The sequence below is a fragment of the Schistocerca serialis genome, chromosome 2, assembly GCF_023864345.2.
Source record: "Schistocerca serialis cubense isolate TAMUIC-IGC-003099 chromosome 2, iqSchSeri2.2, whole genome shotgun sequence".
Classification (NCBI taxonomy): domain Eukaryota; kingdom Metazoa; phylum Arthropoda; class Insecta; order Orthoptera; family Acrididae; genus Schistocerca; species Schistocerca serialis.
In genome coordinates, this window is record NC_064639.1 from 454,923,959 (window position 1) to 454,940,171 (window position 16,213).

Below are 16,213 nucleotides of genomic sequence, written 5' to 3' on the forward strand. Positions count from 1 at the left end.
GGCTGTAGACCCTGTACAAATTTTCGATAAGAATAAAACCCACCAGTAAGAGTATAGAAATAGTGTTTTTTAAGATTTAAACTTTAAATAAATAAAATTATTTTAAAAGTATACCTCGAAAGTCATTCACATCATAAGTAATCAAAATAGTGTCAATTGAAACAACATGGGCCTGAGAGGCCCCACTGGTAGGCAATGCTGTACAGATTTTTTGGTAAGCACAAGGTTAAAGTATCACAAGTAACAAATTATTATTATGCATGAGTTTTACTAGCGTTTCTAAGCAGTAGCAACTTTTGTAACTTTCATGAGTAACAGCAGCATTTGTGATGTCTCGGTTATAATTTATGAAAAACCCTAGTGTGATCGCATCTAGCGGCAAGTGGAAAATAGTAAATGCATTGCAGGTAAGGAACTGCAATGTGTAAAAGGTGTATAATTTTTTTCCTTCCCTTTTCACTTTAAAATTGTTTCCCATCTTGTAGTAATTTTCAGTACCTCTAATTATCTTTCCTGCTGTCACTGGCCCTCAGGGGCCCCACATTCATTTACTTGGTATGGGCTTGGAAACTCCAGGGTTCCTTAGTTGCTAGTCCTCTGTCACCGTAAGCTCTGGGCATGCTTCAGCGACCACTGTCCGGTGCGGCAGCAGAGTGTTGTGTGTCACAGGAAACAGGGATCTTGGTTTGACTGCCAGGATCACGAGGGTGGTAAACACCTCTGTCTCGGTGGACTTTTATTTCCGTAGCTGCTCATGGGACCAAGATGAAACCCTCAAAATATATCTTCTCCCTTCCAGCGAAATGGATGGGCCGCTGGTAGGTACAAACTCCCTGTATAAGAAGAGGGCTCGTGTAAAAGGTCCTCCAGATTCGGATTATGCAGAACTCTTCTTTGAATAACAACAGAACACATGCTGCTTGTCAGAATGTGTTTTTGATTGTGAAACGGAAAGAGGACAGCTTTGAGAAGGTTCCACGTTTTTGTATTCAAGAGAGTTTAGAGGACATAGCAGATACACTGAAATCAGTCACATGATTGCATAATGGAACACTGTTATTTGAAACTGCTAGTTCCCAACAAACAACAAACCTCTGGAAAGCTAAATGACTTGGAGCATATGCCATAGAAACAGAGCTGCACATCACCTTGAACTACAGTGAAGGTGTTCTGAATCTGGCCGCCATTCCCAACAAGGAATTGCAAGATGACTGGGCTCAAGAAGGGATTGTCAGTGTCCAAAATATATTGAAAAGGGTGGATGGGGATCTAGTAAAATCTGACTCCTTCATCCTTACCTTCAGTAGCACAAAACTACTGGAGTCTATCAAGGCAGGTTTCCTTTGCCTAAGCATGTGACACTGTATCCTCAACCCAATGTGCTGTTTTAAATGCTAGCGCTTTGGGCACACCACCTTAGGATGTACGGGTGTAGCTACTTGGGGCAAATGTGGCAAGGCCACCCCTGACAAACTGATTGCTCCTCCCCTCCAAACTGTGTAAATTACTGTGGGGATCACCCTGTCTGGAATAGGGACTGCAATGTCTCCCTTGAAAAAAGAAAAATGCAGGACGTCTACATCGATACTCTGAAAATCACACTTAAGTGCCCAGCAGAGGGTTCATCGAGTCCCCGTCAAAATAATTCTCTATTATTCTACTCCTGAACAGTGCATGGGAAAAATGAACATCTTCATCTTTCCATGTGAGCTCTGATTTTTCTTCTTTTATTATGTTTATATTAAAACATCAAAAAGCATCCTGTTTGGTGAGGTCAAGAAGGTCTATAAGGCCTTGCAGCCTCTCACATTAACTACATGTCTTGCTTCGGCCCTTAAAAAACCTATTTCAATAGCCAATGCTTCTACACAAATGGAGGTTGCTAGTGTCAGCACTAGTACCTGTATTTGTGAGTGCACTTTTCAAGCTGCAGTTGATTCAGAGCCCATAGTCCCCACCCCCCTCCGAGAATGTCATATAAAGCTACAGTTGTCACCATTGTTAAGTTCCTGGTACCTCTAAAAGCAGAGTCTGGTAAGTCGTGCACTGCCTCTATCACTGTTGTGGTAGTTCCTACAAAGCCCTCCCAGGCCATAAAAGCATATGGGAAGCTTCGACTGCAGTCAAAAACAAGCGGTAGACCATCAGACCATGTTGATATTCAACATGATGGTACTGTTGCTTCTACTTTGGAGCCATTGGAATGTGGAGTCATCCGAGGGCAACCGTCTTGCCTCAAGGCTGGACCTCCACCCATTGAGGACTACCCATTCTGGCAGAAAGACGGGGTGAAAGTGCAACCCCCATGATAAGTGGCTCCCATACTACCGTACAACATAAATGGGTTCAGGACTCATGTGGAGGAATTGAAACTACTGGCACTGGCTTGTGTTTACAGGAAACAAATTTTAAAGCCATTGATGCTTTTATCCTATGGGGCTGTAACCTTTATCCAAACTTGACATGACTGAGGAAAGAGCCAAGGGAGGGGCTGCTGTGTTTTGTCAATAACGCACATCACTCCTCTGCTCTTTCCTTGGTTACTGACCTACAAGCAGTAGCTGTTGCCGTTCATGCGGGTTAGATGATCACTATCTGCTCCCTGTACTTATCTTTGCAGGATGCAAAAGACTCTGAGGCTCTCGCAGTCCTTATTGAACATCTCCCCCGCCCATTTTTCCTTCTGGTCGATTTTAGCACCCATAATGTTATGGACCTCAAACTATACTTGCCCCAGGGGTCGAGTCTTGGAGAATCTCATGATGTCTCAGGAGCTGTCCATCCTCAACACAGAAGGTCTCATTCATTTCTGTGAAGCCTTGGATCATCTTCAGCCATCAACTTCTCCAGCCCTTGCAGACTTGGCACAGTGGAAAGCAACTGATGACCTTCATTCCAGTGACCTGTTCCCACTATGGATACACCTAATTGATGGAGGATTACTTGACTAGAAGCTATAGAAATAGATGGTCAGCATGGCTAACTGGACGCTGTTCAGCATGGCTAACTGGACACTGTTCAGCCAGCTGAGTACCACGACTGCATCCAGGAATGGATGGACCACATCACACAAGTGGTCCATCATGCTACTGTGACTTATCCATCCCAAAGTCTTCAGGTCACATTAGGAGGCAGCCTGTACATTGGTGGACTGGTGAGTGCTGCTCAGCAATCCAGTACAGGTGTGCAGCTCTCCAGTGCTTTAAATACCACCCAACAGCAGACTACCTCACAGCCTGTTGAGTCGTGAGAGCCAAGGTTCACTGCTTCCTTAAGGAGAGAGAGGAAAGGTCATGGCAAGTGTTCCTGGACTCTATCAACCGTTCCACTTGTTCTTCAAAAGTACAGGAAGCCAACAGGAGGATTTTCGGTAAACACAGTTGTTTACCAATAGCATCAGTGCTGAAAATAGGGGTGTCTCTAGACAATGCTCATAGACATTGCTCAGACAGTGGGACAGAATTTAGCAGTGGGCCAGTGCCAGCCAGGATGTGGGGTTTTGCCACTACCAAGTGACTGCAAATTGTACTTCAGATCCCACAGTTCTGATTCTTACAACTGGCCTTCCTCCACACAGGAACTAGAATCAGCACTGCCTGACATTGCATCTGGTCACGATCAAATTGAGCATGGCATGCTGTGACACTTGCCAGCAGTGTCAAATGATATCCTCCTCAAATGCTTTAATATGATGTGGAAGACAGGTCAGTTTCCCAGCTCATGGAAGGCGGCAGTTTTGATATCTCTCCTCAAAGCTGTAACGGACCATACATGTCCTATTAGCTACAGGAATATTGCCTTAACAAGCTGTTTAGGAAAGACCCTGGAGTGAATGGTTAACCATTGTCTGGTCTGGTTTGTTGAGACCAGGCAACTCCTTAGCTGCTCTCGGTGTGTATTTGAGAGATTTCGGTCCACTGTCTACAGCATGACTACTAGAAACAGCTACTCAGCAGGTTTTTCCTACATAAGCATCACTGTCTTGGTACATTCTTTGATAATCAGTAAGGGGTTTGGTTCTAATTGAAGTCACAATATTCTCATGCAAATCCATCAATGGGGCTTTCGTAGCCACCTCCTCATTTTCTTATGATCTTTTGTATCTAGGCGATTTTTTTGAGGTCCTGTGTTGATGACACACTCTTGGAGAGCAGGAGAATGCTGTCTCTCGGGACAGTGTTTCAAGTGTTCATACACTCTTTGCCGTAGCCATAAACAGCATCACATCTGCGGTAAGGAGTCCTGTACAGGGCTCCTTATTTGTGGACAATTTTGCAGTTTTCTGTTCCTCCTCCAGTGTTGCAATCTCTCATCAGTTGCAGCTTACAGTGCGGTGGTTAAAGAGGTGGGCTGCTAAAAAAAGTTTTTAGCTTTCTGCAGATAAATGTATGTATGTATTCCTTTTAATTGATCTCGTCATATTTTTAATGTATGTGACTTGTATATGATGAATCCCATTCTACATTTTAAAGACTCAGTGAGGTTTCTGGCCCTTATTTTTGATTCGAAACTGTCATGATGACCACACCCGAGAGACCTAAAAACGAGAGCCCAGAAGACACTGAATATTATAAAGTGCCTCGGCCACAGGTCTTGGGGAGCAGACAGGGTGTGTCTGCTCCAGTTTTTAGGGCTTTTGTGCATTCACAGCTAGACTATGGATGCACTGCATATTGGTCAGCAAGGCCTTCTTACCTGAAGATTAGTGACACTATTCACGATGAGGAGATTATGCTGGCCACAGGTGCTTATAGGACACACACACACCAATACCCAGGCTCCTTGCTGAGGCTGGGGAATCACTATTCACCAACCAACAGTAGCTCCTCTTACTGCATCAAACTTGTAAGTGCCTTACATCTCCGACATCACTGCACACCATACTGTTGCCCATCCACCTCTGGAACACCTTTTCTCCAATCACCCACTAGCAACAGTGCCGTTTGGGATCCGCATGCAGTGTGTGCTGGAGTCACTTGTTGTGATGCAAGTAAAACCCTAAATCCAGGATTTTAATTAGCTACCACTATGGTTACTGCATGGCCCGCAGTAATTGTAGATTTAGTGCATTACAAATGAGGTTGCACACCTAAATATGTTTTTAATACATTAGTTCATGACATTTTAATGAGCACCATAACTATGGAGCTGCCTTTACCAATGAATTGAAACAGGGGGACTTCGTTGGCTGCTCTGCTGTTTTCCCTGATCGTGTCCTCATGGTCCTATTGCCTCGTGACTTTACTGTCCTCGATGTGGAATTATATGTGATCTTGTATACACTCTAGCATTGCGGGCACTTTAGCAGATATGAGATGTGCTTTGAGTGCTAAATTTGTAGTCTCTTCCAATTCTCTTGAGTTCCCTTCACTCTCTAAAACTATTTCAGATAAAGTAGTCCAGAATATCCAAGACGTCCTCCTTCAATTGTAACAACTGGGGAAGGTGGTGTCTTTCTGGTTGGTGCAGGGCATAAGGGTATTGTGAGGAAGGAAAAGGTGGATGTGGCAACCAAGAAGGCGTGTCATGATCCTCAGGTATTTCAGTGCGGCACTACCTTGTATAGTGTTGAGGTACAGAGTCATGTGTCAGTAGGAGAACGAGTGGCCGGAAATGACAGATAATAAGTTGTGAGCAGTAAAGCCCACTGCGTGGCTGTGATATACCTCCTTTCAGCCACGAAGATGGGATGAGATCATCCTTAATTGTCTACACGTAGACAACAGTGCTCAAGATGCATGGCTTCTTGCTCCGATGTGAGGACTCTCCAATTTGTGGTGTTTGTGGCATGCAGATCACTGTGCACCACATTTTACTAGACAGTTTCATTTGTCGACCAGAGGGCAGCCGCAGATTTGTCAGCAGATCTGCCCTTTATTTTAAATGATATTGAAATGAATGTGGTTAGAGTTTTAAAGTTTTGTTATCTGACCAACTTGTTCCCAGAAATTTTTGGGAGATTTTCTTAATGTGATAACAGGATGGCTGACTCACCCATGTTAAAAGAAACAGGGGCCCATCACATATCCTTGTGCCGTTGTTTTAGTTCCTGTGTCATTTTACTTCTGTTTTCATCCCAGGTGTAACACCTTTCACAATTTCTGCTTTGTTTTACTGCGTGTTATCGGGAGTGATTGTTTTTAGCCCTTGTACCCACATTAATTTCTTTTAATATTTGTAAGGGCACTGATAACCTTGCCGTTGAGTGCCTGTACTCCCCAAAAACAACTACTGCAACACTGATGTCACATACTACTTTTCATTTGTAAAGAATGCTTTCAAGTTCGTAAGTCATGTGTTATGGAAGATCTTATTATCACAGAGTTTAACTTAGTTGTATTGATTCTCGATGTTAATAATTTTTATTGATAAAAATTTGTTTGTTACATTGCTTCTTTGCGATATTGGTTTTGCACTTCTTTGGTAATGAGCAACAGATACTGGTCACGTGGTCTCTAACAAAGAGTTACAGTTGCATCAGAATTGATTTTAAAGTGACTGCTTTTGTATTTTAAGCTGTTCTTGCAGTGATACGTGTCACTGTAGGTCATTAATGTTTAGATGTTGATGGAGCATTGCGCCGTTGGTAACACAAGAAAAATCCACAACGTACAGGAACCCAGAAAAAGCGTACATATCTTACAAACTTTGTGGGGGAATTCATTGCAGTGATGACACATCTAAACAAAGTGTGATATAGCCGGCCGGAGTGGCCGTGCGGTTCTAGGCGCTACAGTCTGGAACCGAGCGACCGCTACGGATGCAGGTTCGAATCCTGCCTCGGGCATGGATGTGTGTGATGTCCTTAGGTTAGTTAGATTTACTTAGTTCTAAGTTCTAGGCGACTGATGAACTCAGAAGTTAAGTCGCATAGTGCTAAAAAAAAAAAAAAAGTGTGATATAAGCTGGCCACCAAGAATAATAATGTAAATCAAGCAGTGAGTCCTGTCAGTTATAAAAGGAAAGAGGAGTGTATTGGATTTGAAATCTGAAACTGTTACTTGAAACGTCATTGCTGCAATGAGTGCATCTGTCATCTAAAGTAGTGTCACATGTATGTGTCCTAGCACTTCTTGCTTAATCTCGCCAGCCTGTCTTTCAGTCTATGACAAAAAAACTTTATCAGTGTTTTTATTGGTATTACTCATATTCATTCACAGCGGCTGTTGTACAGGTCTTAAAAGCTGCAGTGTTGTTTCTCTCAAATAATATAACTGCTTGTGAAGTGGGCTGTGGTGGATCAGTGTGTTGTCAATTCAGTGCCGAGGGGTATACAGCTCAAACCTTTTACCAGTTAGGTAATAAGTGTGGCTGTAGAGCCAAGGTCCATTGCAGTTGATTAGCGTGCAATGTGAAGCATCTAGTTTGTTTGTATATTTGGTTTATACAAGGGACATTCAATAATTAAAGAGACAAATTGATGTAGGAAAAAAACTGTATTTTTACACAATGAGAGTTTTACTACTTCTCAACATAATCCCCACCAATAATATTACATTTTTTCCAATGATGAAGTCTGTCCATGGGTTTCAGGCACTTTCCCACAGATTCTGTGACCACCTCGTTGTTGCTGAATATTTTTCCACGTAATGCACACTCGACTGGACCAAACAAATAAAAATCAGAGGGTGCCAAATCGGGACTCCAAGAAGAATAAAATAGTATCTCCAAACCCCCTTTTTTTAGTGTTTTTTTGGGTCAGCATTGTTATGTAGCAATATCACACCTTTTCTTTGAGATCCACATTGTTTTTCTCTCTTTTCTGGCTTTACTTTGTCAATCAGCTTGCCTGAGTAGTAGGCACTGTTTATTGTACACTGGTTACTCAGGCAACCACAAAAGACGAGACCTTGGGACATCCCAAAAGATGGTCAACGTGACTTGTTCTGCACATTCTTGTGTTCTGAATTTCTTTCAGACATGTGAGCTGATGTATTTCCTTTTTATGCTTTGTCTTTAGGACTCTGGTTCAAAATGATGAACCCAAGTTTCATGACACATTAAAATCTTATTTAGAAAAGGATCACCTCCCCTTTCATAGCGTTCTTTCAAGTCTGTACACACTTTGAGCCTTTTTCCTTGTCACTTGTTTTGCTGTACTTTAGCTTGTTACTGATAACATTATGAACTTCGTCAACACTTACTGCAGCTGTTTTTACCGTATGTTCAACTGTAAAATGTTGGTCTTCACGAATAATGTCATCAAAGTGGGTTTCATGTGAAAGAGTTGACACTTCAACTGGCCAGCCAGGACATTGCTCATCAGTCACAGAGGGCCGACTGTTTTTGAACTCTGATTGTTTTTTAACTGCTCTACCCATTTATAAAAACTTCATATAACAGTCACCACAAATAAGTCATTTGAGGAAAGGTTTTAACAGGTTTATTACTTTTCACCTGCAGAAAATAAAAAAATGGGTCACTGAAGGTTATTCAACGAACATGGAAAATTCCAGTGGGCATGCCATCTTTAAATGCAATACTGATGTTATAAACAAAACAGTTTTTATCCATAACCTATTCTCAATTCATCCTGAGTTATGCCAACCTAAAGCCTTGGAAGTATAGAACACCTTGTATAGACTGTTTCATTTCTGCATCATTTGTCTTTTTGATAATTGAATGTCTTTCATATTTGTAATATCATACCTACTGATGGTACATACTTTACCTTTAAGTAAATCCACTGTCATCTTTAAGCCATCAGTTGGATCTGAAACTTGTTCTGTGATGCACTTGTGAGCTGTCAGTCAGTTGATGATACTCTGACATTCCTCGAGCAATTTCACATCACTATCTCCTTGGGAAAAATACTTCTGTCGTGACATGAGACTGGCAAAATTGTCAGGACTTCTATTGATAGTCATTCAGGATAATATAAATAGCTCTTGCCAGTACTTGCAGTATTGGGAATCAGGTAACCAATTTCTATTTCCAGTCTTGCTTGCTTTGATGTTGTTTGCAAACAGCTTTTATATACCCCAAAAGCCTTCGTGTTAATAACTGTATAGGCCCCTGCCTATGACTAAATCTTCACCATTATCCTTTTGAACCATAAGAGCTTACATATTCTCAGCAGTTTTTCAGATTTAAAACCAGATATCTATACCACTCAAAAATAGAATATTACACAATTTTCTTCCCCTCTGCCCCATTTCTCTCCCTCTCCAATTCTTCAATTGTACCACCCCTCCTTATCTTCCTCTTTGAACTACTGCATAATAGCTGTAAAACAAATCGTAGGGCTGTAGATAGAGTGATGCTGAATGAAATGTGTTTGGATGTCAAGAGAGAAATGCATGATGCCTTCAGTGACTATGGTAGCAGAATATTGTCACATGATATTTTACAAAACTCAAAGAAATTTTGGTCATATGTAAAGGCTGTTAGTGGCACCAAAGATCATGTCCAGTCCTAGCAGATGAGGCACGAATTGAAATTGATGGTAGCAAAGCAAAACCTTACATGCTTAGCACTGTTTTCAAATGTTCCTTTAAAAAGGAAAAACCTTTTAATCCTGAAATAACTAAAATAAGTATTAGTGTCAGTGGTGTTGAGAAACAACTGAGATCATTAAAATTGAATGAAGCTCCAGGGCCCATTGGAATCCCTATCGGATGCTAAGAGGTTTATTCAAAAAATTCCAGAACATTCGTAATTTTGCACAAATAGTGTGTTAGAGCGAAGTGAGGTTAGCAGCCCTGCATACACTTGTGTAACTGTTGAAAGTTTCAATGTTGTATGCCTGTTACTTATTGTTCAGTGCGGTATATTGAGCAGACCGTTGTGTCGCACAGTGTTCGAATTTCAAAATGGCAGAGTTAGAGGGGTAGCGCATCTGCATTAAATTTTGCTTGAAACTCATGAAAACCTTTAGAGACGTGGACAGACGGAAGTTAAAGATCACCCCCGTTCAGGATGCCCTTCAACATCTACTGACGACGCTCATGTCAGGAACGTCTATGAATTTGTGCATGCTAATTGAACACTGACTGTCCAAGAGATTGTAGAAGAATGTAACATTTCAGTTGAATCATGTCATGAAATTCTGACACAGCATCTTGGAATGCATTGTGTTGCTGCCAAGTTTGTCCCACGGCTCATGTGCCAAGACAAAAAAGATCTTTGCCTTGCAATCTGTGAAAGACTTTTGGATCGCACAAATGAGAATGAGATGTTCCTTAAGAGAATCATAACTGATGATGAGACGTGATTCTGTGGTTGATGATGTTGAGACCAAGTTCAATCTTCACAGTGGGTTGGGAAAGGTTGTCCAAGTCCAAAGGAAACTTGCCAGGTCAGATTAAACGTCAAAGCTTTGCTGAGAATTTTCTTTGCCTTTGCAGGATTAGTTAACATGAATTCGTGCTGCTGTGATAAACTGTTAATTAACGGTACTGTCAGGAGGTGTTGTGATGCCTGCAAGAAAATGTGAGAAGGAAACTGCCTGAAACGTGGCGAGACAGTTCATGCCTCTTGCATCACAATAATGCACCCACACATTCATCCCTATTGGTGTTTGACTGTTGCACAAAAAATGAAATCACTGTGCTACCTCATCTGCCGTCTCTCCAGACCTGGCTCCTACAGTCTTTCTGGATTATCAGTTTTGGAAAAAAATATTAATAATATACTCAATTAGTTTTATATAGTTGCATTGCTCATAATGAAATTTGTGTCTATAAATAATGATTTTATGGTGAAAGTATCATGTCAACACTCCTCATTGTGCATTTCTTTTCCATAGAACCACTGATCAAAATGGGTGACACTACAGGGTTGTCAAATGGAGAAGCTAAGCAATATTGCAAAGAACCAGATCCATCAACAAAGGTAGTATACATATAAGACATTTACTTTCTCACTAAGAAGATGCGTAGTAGTCTAGATACTAAGAAACTCGTGAATTAAAGTCCAGTAACAGTCCCTATTTTTCTTAGAGGAGGTAGCTGTAGTACATTCTTGCTATTCGTGTTGCATAATGACTGTCCTTGTGTAATTTATTTCAATTCTGAGTATTTACAGAGTACACATGGTCCTGTTACTGGATTTCCACATGAGTGGAGCATCACTTGCTATTATTAAGAAGCCTGTGGCAGAGAGTGAAAAGATCATAATATCTTGTTGGCATTGTGTGTGTTAATTTTCATGGGGGGGGGGGGGGGGGGGGGTTACAAGTACAAATAGCCAGTGACATTCATGCTGGATGAGAGTTACACTTGGAGACCTTGATAAGCAAATGAACATTGTATTAAGAAATGTTTGTTTGACAAATGCTACCATTGGGGATGAATTTTCATCACATAGTTTATGAAATTATCAGCTAATAAAATGTGTTAATAATGCCATGCTGGTAAATTGAATGTGTATGCCTTCGAGCTTCGAAATAGAAACTGCTTTTGAATTATAACTGCTGTCTTTGACAGAGTGAAGTGGGGAGATGTAAAATTAATGTCATATGTATATGTTAATATTAGTGAAAATCGAAGCATTAGGAAGCATGCATGTGACTGAAAATTACATTGTGCCACTGATTAGGTAAGTAACAGTACACACTCCTGGCAAAACACTGAAGCACCCAGAAGGGATGGAGGAAACAAAAATGTTATTTCAATGATAACAAAGCCAAGTAAAATTTACACAAAAGAAACCCTTGGCAGTACGAACCCACTTATCGCAGGGTGTATACACCCCGGGACAACCTGAAGATCCGGGGATTTTTTAGAACTCCGGGAATTTTTCAGTGTTTTCGTTTTCAGTTAAATTTTTGTAATTTTGATTGCTAACAACTGACAGTCTGACAAAGAATATTACTCTACCTTGCTACTGCAGAATTCTATTTCAGCAATAAAACATAAACGGGAGAAAAAATTAAGTAAAACTTAAGTTGCAAAGGAAATGCGTTATTTACAAGAAAACTAACTGCACACACAAATGTCTGCCAACAACAAAATGTGTTAAATGAATTAGGATGAAAGACTATGCAATACTTCATAACAGCAAACTGCTTGCAATGAGCGTGACATCACAATTGTTTACATTAGCTTCGTTAGAGAAGATGCCAGTCGCGTATGAACAGTACATTCTCCCTCCTCTGGCTACTTGGAAGTGTGGTTGTAGCAAGCAGCCAGATGCTACCCAGAAAATTTTTCTGGGATGCAGTGTTTACATTTAATTATTTAGCTGTTTCCTCTTCATTTACAGATCTCACGTCAAATGAAAACAAAACAGATTTCTGTGGCTGGGACCCATCAATTCATAGATTTTGTAGATTCATATATAAAATAAATCACATAATTATGGAAGGCAAAAATACATTATTCGTTTCAGTTTCTTGGTTTTATTTTAATTCCAAGTTTTTAACAGTCAAGCATTAATCGCCTTGCAGAACAGTGAGTGAAGTTATTTTCGTCGGTTTGCTAAAGAAATTTCGTTGTTATTAATCTTTTCAGCTGCGGCAGTGAATTTATTTGAAATGAAGTGTTTCGTTCCATACTATTGACTAGTTTCAACTGTTTGCTGGATTACAAGTGCACGTTTTCTTCTTCTGGCACGTATGGCACTATCAATGAAATGAAATGAAATGAACGTATGGCATCGTTGGCCAGTATTGAAAATTTACATCCTGAAAACCACACTGAAAAGCTTAATTTCAGGTTGGGACCTACTTCGTTGTGAATCTGGACACACGAATGTACACTTTAAGCGGAATTGGATATTTTAGTATGGTTTACAAAATTCCAATGCTCTTGGATTATAACACTTGGTGGCTAATTGATCTTCGAGACCAGTATTATATATGAAAGCGTAGCTTCCCTTGCAGCCACACTTGCATATTAATTTAAGCCATTAACTTTTCCTACTCGTGTGTTCACACTATTTAACAGTGATGTTGTTGTTGACTGACTGCATCACATGTTCTATGCTCTGAATACCTGCTTTCATTGTCTGGCGAGATCACGTGGCATTACGATTGACTTACAAAAGTGCACCGCAAACTCGATTTCAATGCATCGAAAAGTAACTTGCCGAGTTTGGTGGAATTCGAATTTATACTTCTGTAATATGAAAAAATGCAGCGTACTTGTGGCTGCATATAATTTTTTTTTCCCCGCTCACAATCGTTTACTAATGTGCCGGTAATTTCAAGCCAATGGATGAAACCTTAATCCTTCAAAGGCTTGATAAGTTTTACAGCTCTGAGGGAAAATATCTTGTCATTTAGCACAGAAAAATTGTATTTTCGTCTGGGAGAAAGTGTATTTTTAACCGGGAAATCCGGGAATTTTTTTTCCTTGTCCACGTATACGCCCTGAATCAGTACGACAATGAGCCCACTTGTCAGTATGATATTGCATCCCCTTTAGTTAGGATACCTGCACTGATTTGATAGGGAAGGGTGTAATAAAACTGTTATGTCCTCTCCTGAGGCAAGCTGACCCATAACTGTTGCAACTGGTCCTTGATATTATGGATACGGGCAGTGATATGGAGTTGACATCTGAACTGGTCCCACACGATTTATATCTGCAACAAATCTGCTGATCTTGCTGGCCACAGGTGTAACTCAACATCATGCAGGCAATTCACAGAGGCACATGCCATTTTGGAAAAGTGTTGTCCTCTTGAAAAATAGTGTCGTGGTACTATTGTGTGATGGGTAACACATGAGGGTGCAGCAATATCCATGGTGTACCATTGTGCTGTCATAGTTTTGCTCTATCACTATCAAACTATGACTCATCGCTGAACGCATTGCAATGCCATTCATCAGCGGTCCATGTTTCTTGATCGTGGCACTACTCCAGGCACAGCCATTTGTGTTGTGGTGTTAATGGATCCTATGCATGGAACAGTAATTCCCCAGCCCTTCTGTTGCTAGTCTCTGGCCAATGGTGCAGGATGACACAGAATGTTGCATGGAGTCCATTACTTGTTCTCAGATGGCAGGAACAGATGTGAAGGGGCTATGATATGCTTGCTTCACAATGTGGAGATTCTCTCTTGTGGTGGCTATATGTGGTCAACAACTTCGATGATGTGTCTGCCTGCACTCATTGTACCACTGCCCAGTCCAGCTTCAGGGCACTGTCACATCTGTATACTCCATAAATCTGGATATTGCACAGTTCGACCAGCCAAGGAAGTAGAGTCTCGCAATGTTGCCGTTTCAAAATCTGTCAGATGCTGATAATGCTGTCTCACATGAGCATGTGTCATCTCCATGTCCCTTATAGCGATCACTCGACATTTGAATCTGTTCACACCCCTTACATATTCTGCTAGACCTGGTATCAACACTAATGCACTGTGGTGGCCATTCTACCTGTTGCAGAGAATTGCAACTCTAATTATTTTCATACCTGCTGATGGTGTCTACATGCACAAAGTTTCATTGACATCTGACCATGTCTTCTGGATGCTTCACTGTTTGTCTGACAGACTAAGAATTATCACAATTGCAGAACTGCGAGCTGCATAAAACCAGTATTTGGACTGAAGACACCATCACCAATAACAGCAATAACAACATATTATATATGACTTAAAGAATTCAGTACATTACAGAAGTCCCACATGCTGCAATCAGAATGTATAACTGTTATTGCACTGAATGAAAAAGGTTCTGGATATGTTACTGGGAAATTTCCCTACAAGCTGTCTGCATGTTAATACACAGAGCATCCTCGTTGGTTGTTAAAAGATTGTGATGAACATATTACCAACTAATTGTATCCCAGACATGTTCTGTGGGCAGCATGTAGACAAATTTGTAGGTTAGGTAACCAGTGGTACCCATTGTTCTTGGAAGAAGGCTTGCATATTTCTAGCCATCGGGTTGACCGTTACCTTGCTGAAATATTATATGTGGAATTACTTGAAGTAAAGTATTGCATTGGCCTCTAAAACTTCTCAGGATGTTGTATGTGACATTCAGTCAAGCCAGAAAGTTAATGCTGCTTCTCATGGTAAGGATGAAAACATTGAGTTACAGACAGGTGCTATGAAAAGACTCTCACACACTGAGCTCGTGGCCAAAGCCTTCTTCAGAAAAGAAACACACACACACACACACACACACACACACACACACACACACACACACACACATTCATTCACACCTCATGTACACATGACCACTATCTCTGGCTGCTCTGGCTAGAGCCAGTCTCAACATATAAATGGTCATAACTTAGGATAGACTGGAGTGGGCATCACTTCAAAACTCCACATTATAACACAGTAAACTACAGTAGTTGCTCACATGTAATTGCAGTATGAAACATTTGCAGTTTCTGTGCAGTAGAAGCTGATTCAGTGACATATGTGACACCACTAAAACTTTCAAAAATTCGAAAAAAATGAAAATTTAAAATGAAGACAATAATTTCAGATCAAATAATAGCACTGTGGAAGAAGAGATAATCATTGTGATTTGATTTCAATTATGAAAATAAAATATTTTATGTTGGTAAGTTGAATCACAGGAAGACCCAAGAGCTTAGGCAGTGAGGGCCAGCATAGGATAGCTGACACCCCCAACCCCACCCCCACCCAAAGCACTCCAGAAAAAAATCATTGCAAACCAGACTTACAAGCTGCCCAGTTGGAGAAGACAGACATTCCAAAACAATTATCAGTTTGAAGAAAGCCAGAGCTTGTTATGGATTTTTACTACTGTCAGGTGCACTCAGGATCATTTGTCGTAAAATAAAAATTAATTTGTCATTCACTGCATGACTAATATGAATTTTGCTCCCATCCCCGCCACCCTCTCTCCCTCCCCCTCCCCCCCCCCCCCCCCCCCTCCTCACCCTCTACTCAAATCCTGGGTATGCTCTTGAAAATATCTTCACAGTAATGAATTGCTGGGACACTCTTACCCATTCCACTGTGTGTTATGTTGGAAACTCTACCTTATTGCTGGGAACCCAAACTGGTGAAATAAGGCTGCGGCTCAGCATACTTTTTTGAGCATTGCATATTCAGTGAAGAAATGCAACTAAAGATGCCAAAGTTATTAATACATATAATATTTGTGTGTGTGTGTGTGTGTGTGTGTGTGTGTGTGTGTGTGTGTGTGTGTGTGAGAGAGAGAGAGAGAGAGAGAGAGAGAGAGAGAGAGAGAGAGAGAGAGAGAGAGAGAGGGAGGGGGGGGGGGGGGGGTATTCTATATCTTGAAGTAAGTTTTTAAACATATATGATGTTAATA

The 16,213-nt window shown here is 40.9% G+C and overlaps 1 protein-coding gene across 3 annotated transcripts in view; it reads left to right on the forward strand.

Annotated features, from left to right (window-relative positions):
* The window catches only part of LOC126457343 (lactoylglutathione lyase), a 133,296-nt gene that overhangs the window by 31,138 nt on the left and 85,945 nt on the right, over positions 1 to 16,213 (forward strand). For all 3 annotated transcript variants that reach the window (XM_050093563.1, XM_050093564.1, XM_050093562.1), the window contains exon 2: positions 10,748 to 10,833. In XM_050093563.1, coding sequence (XP_049949520.1) covers positions 10,762 to 10,833 — 72 coding nt within the window. In that variant the 5' untranslated portion in view covers positions 10,748 to 10,761. The remainder of the gene's footprint in view (positions 1 to 10,747; positions 10,834 to 16,213) is intronic.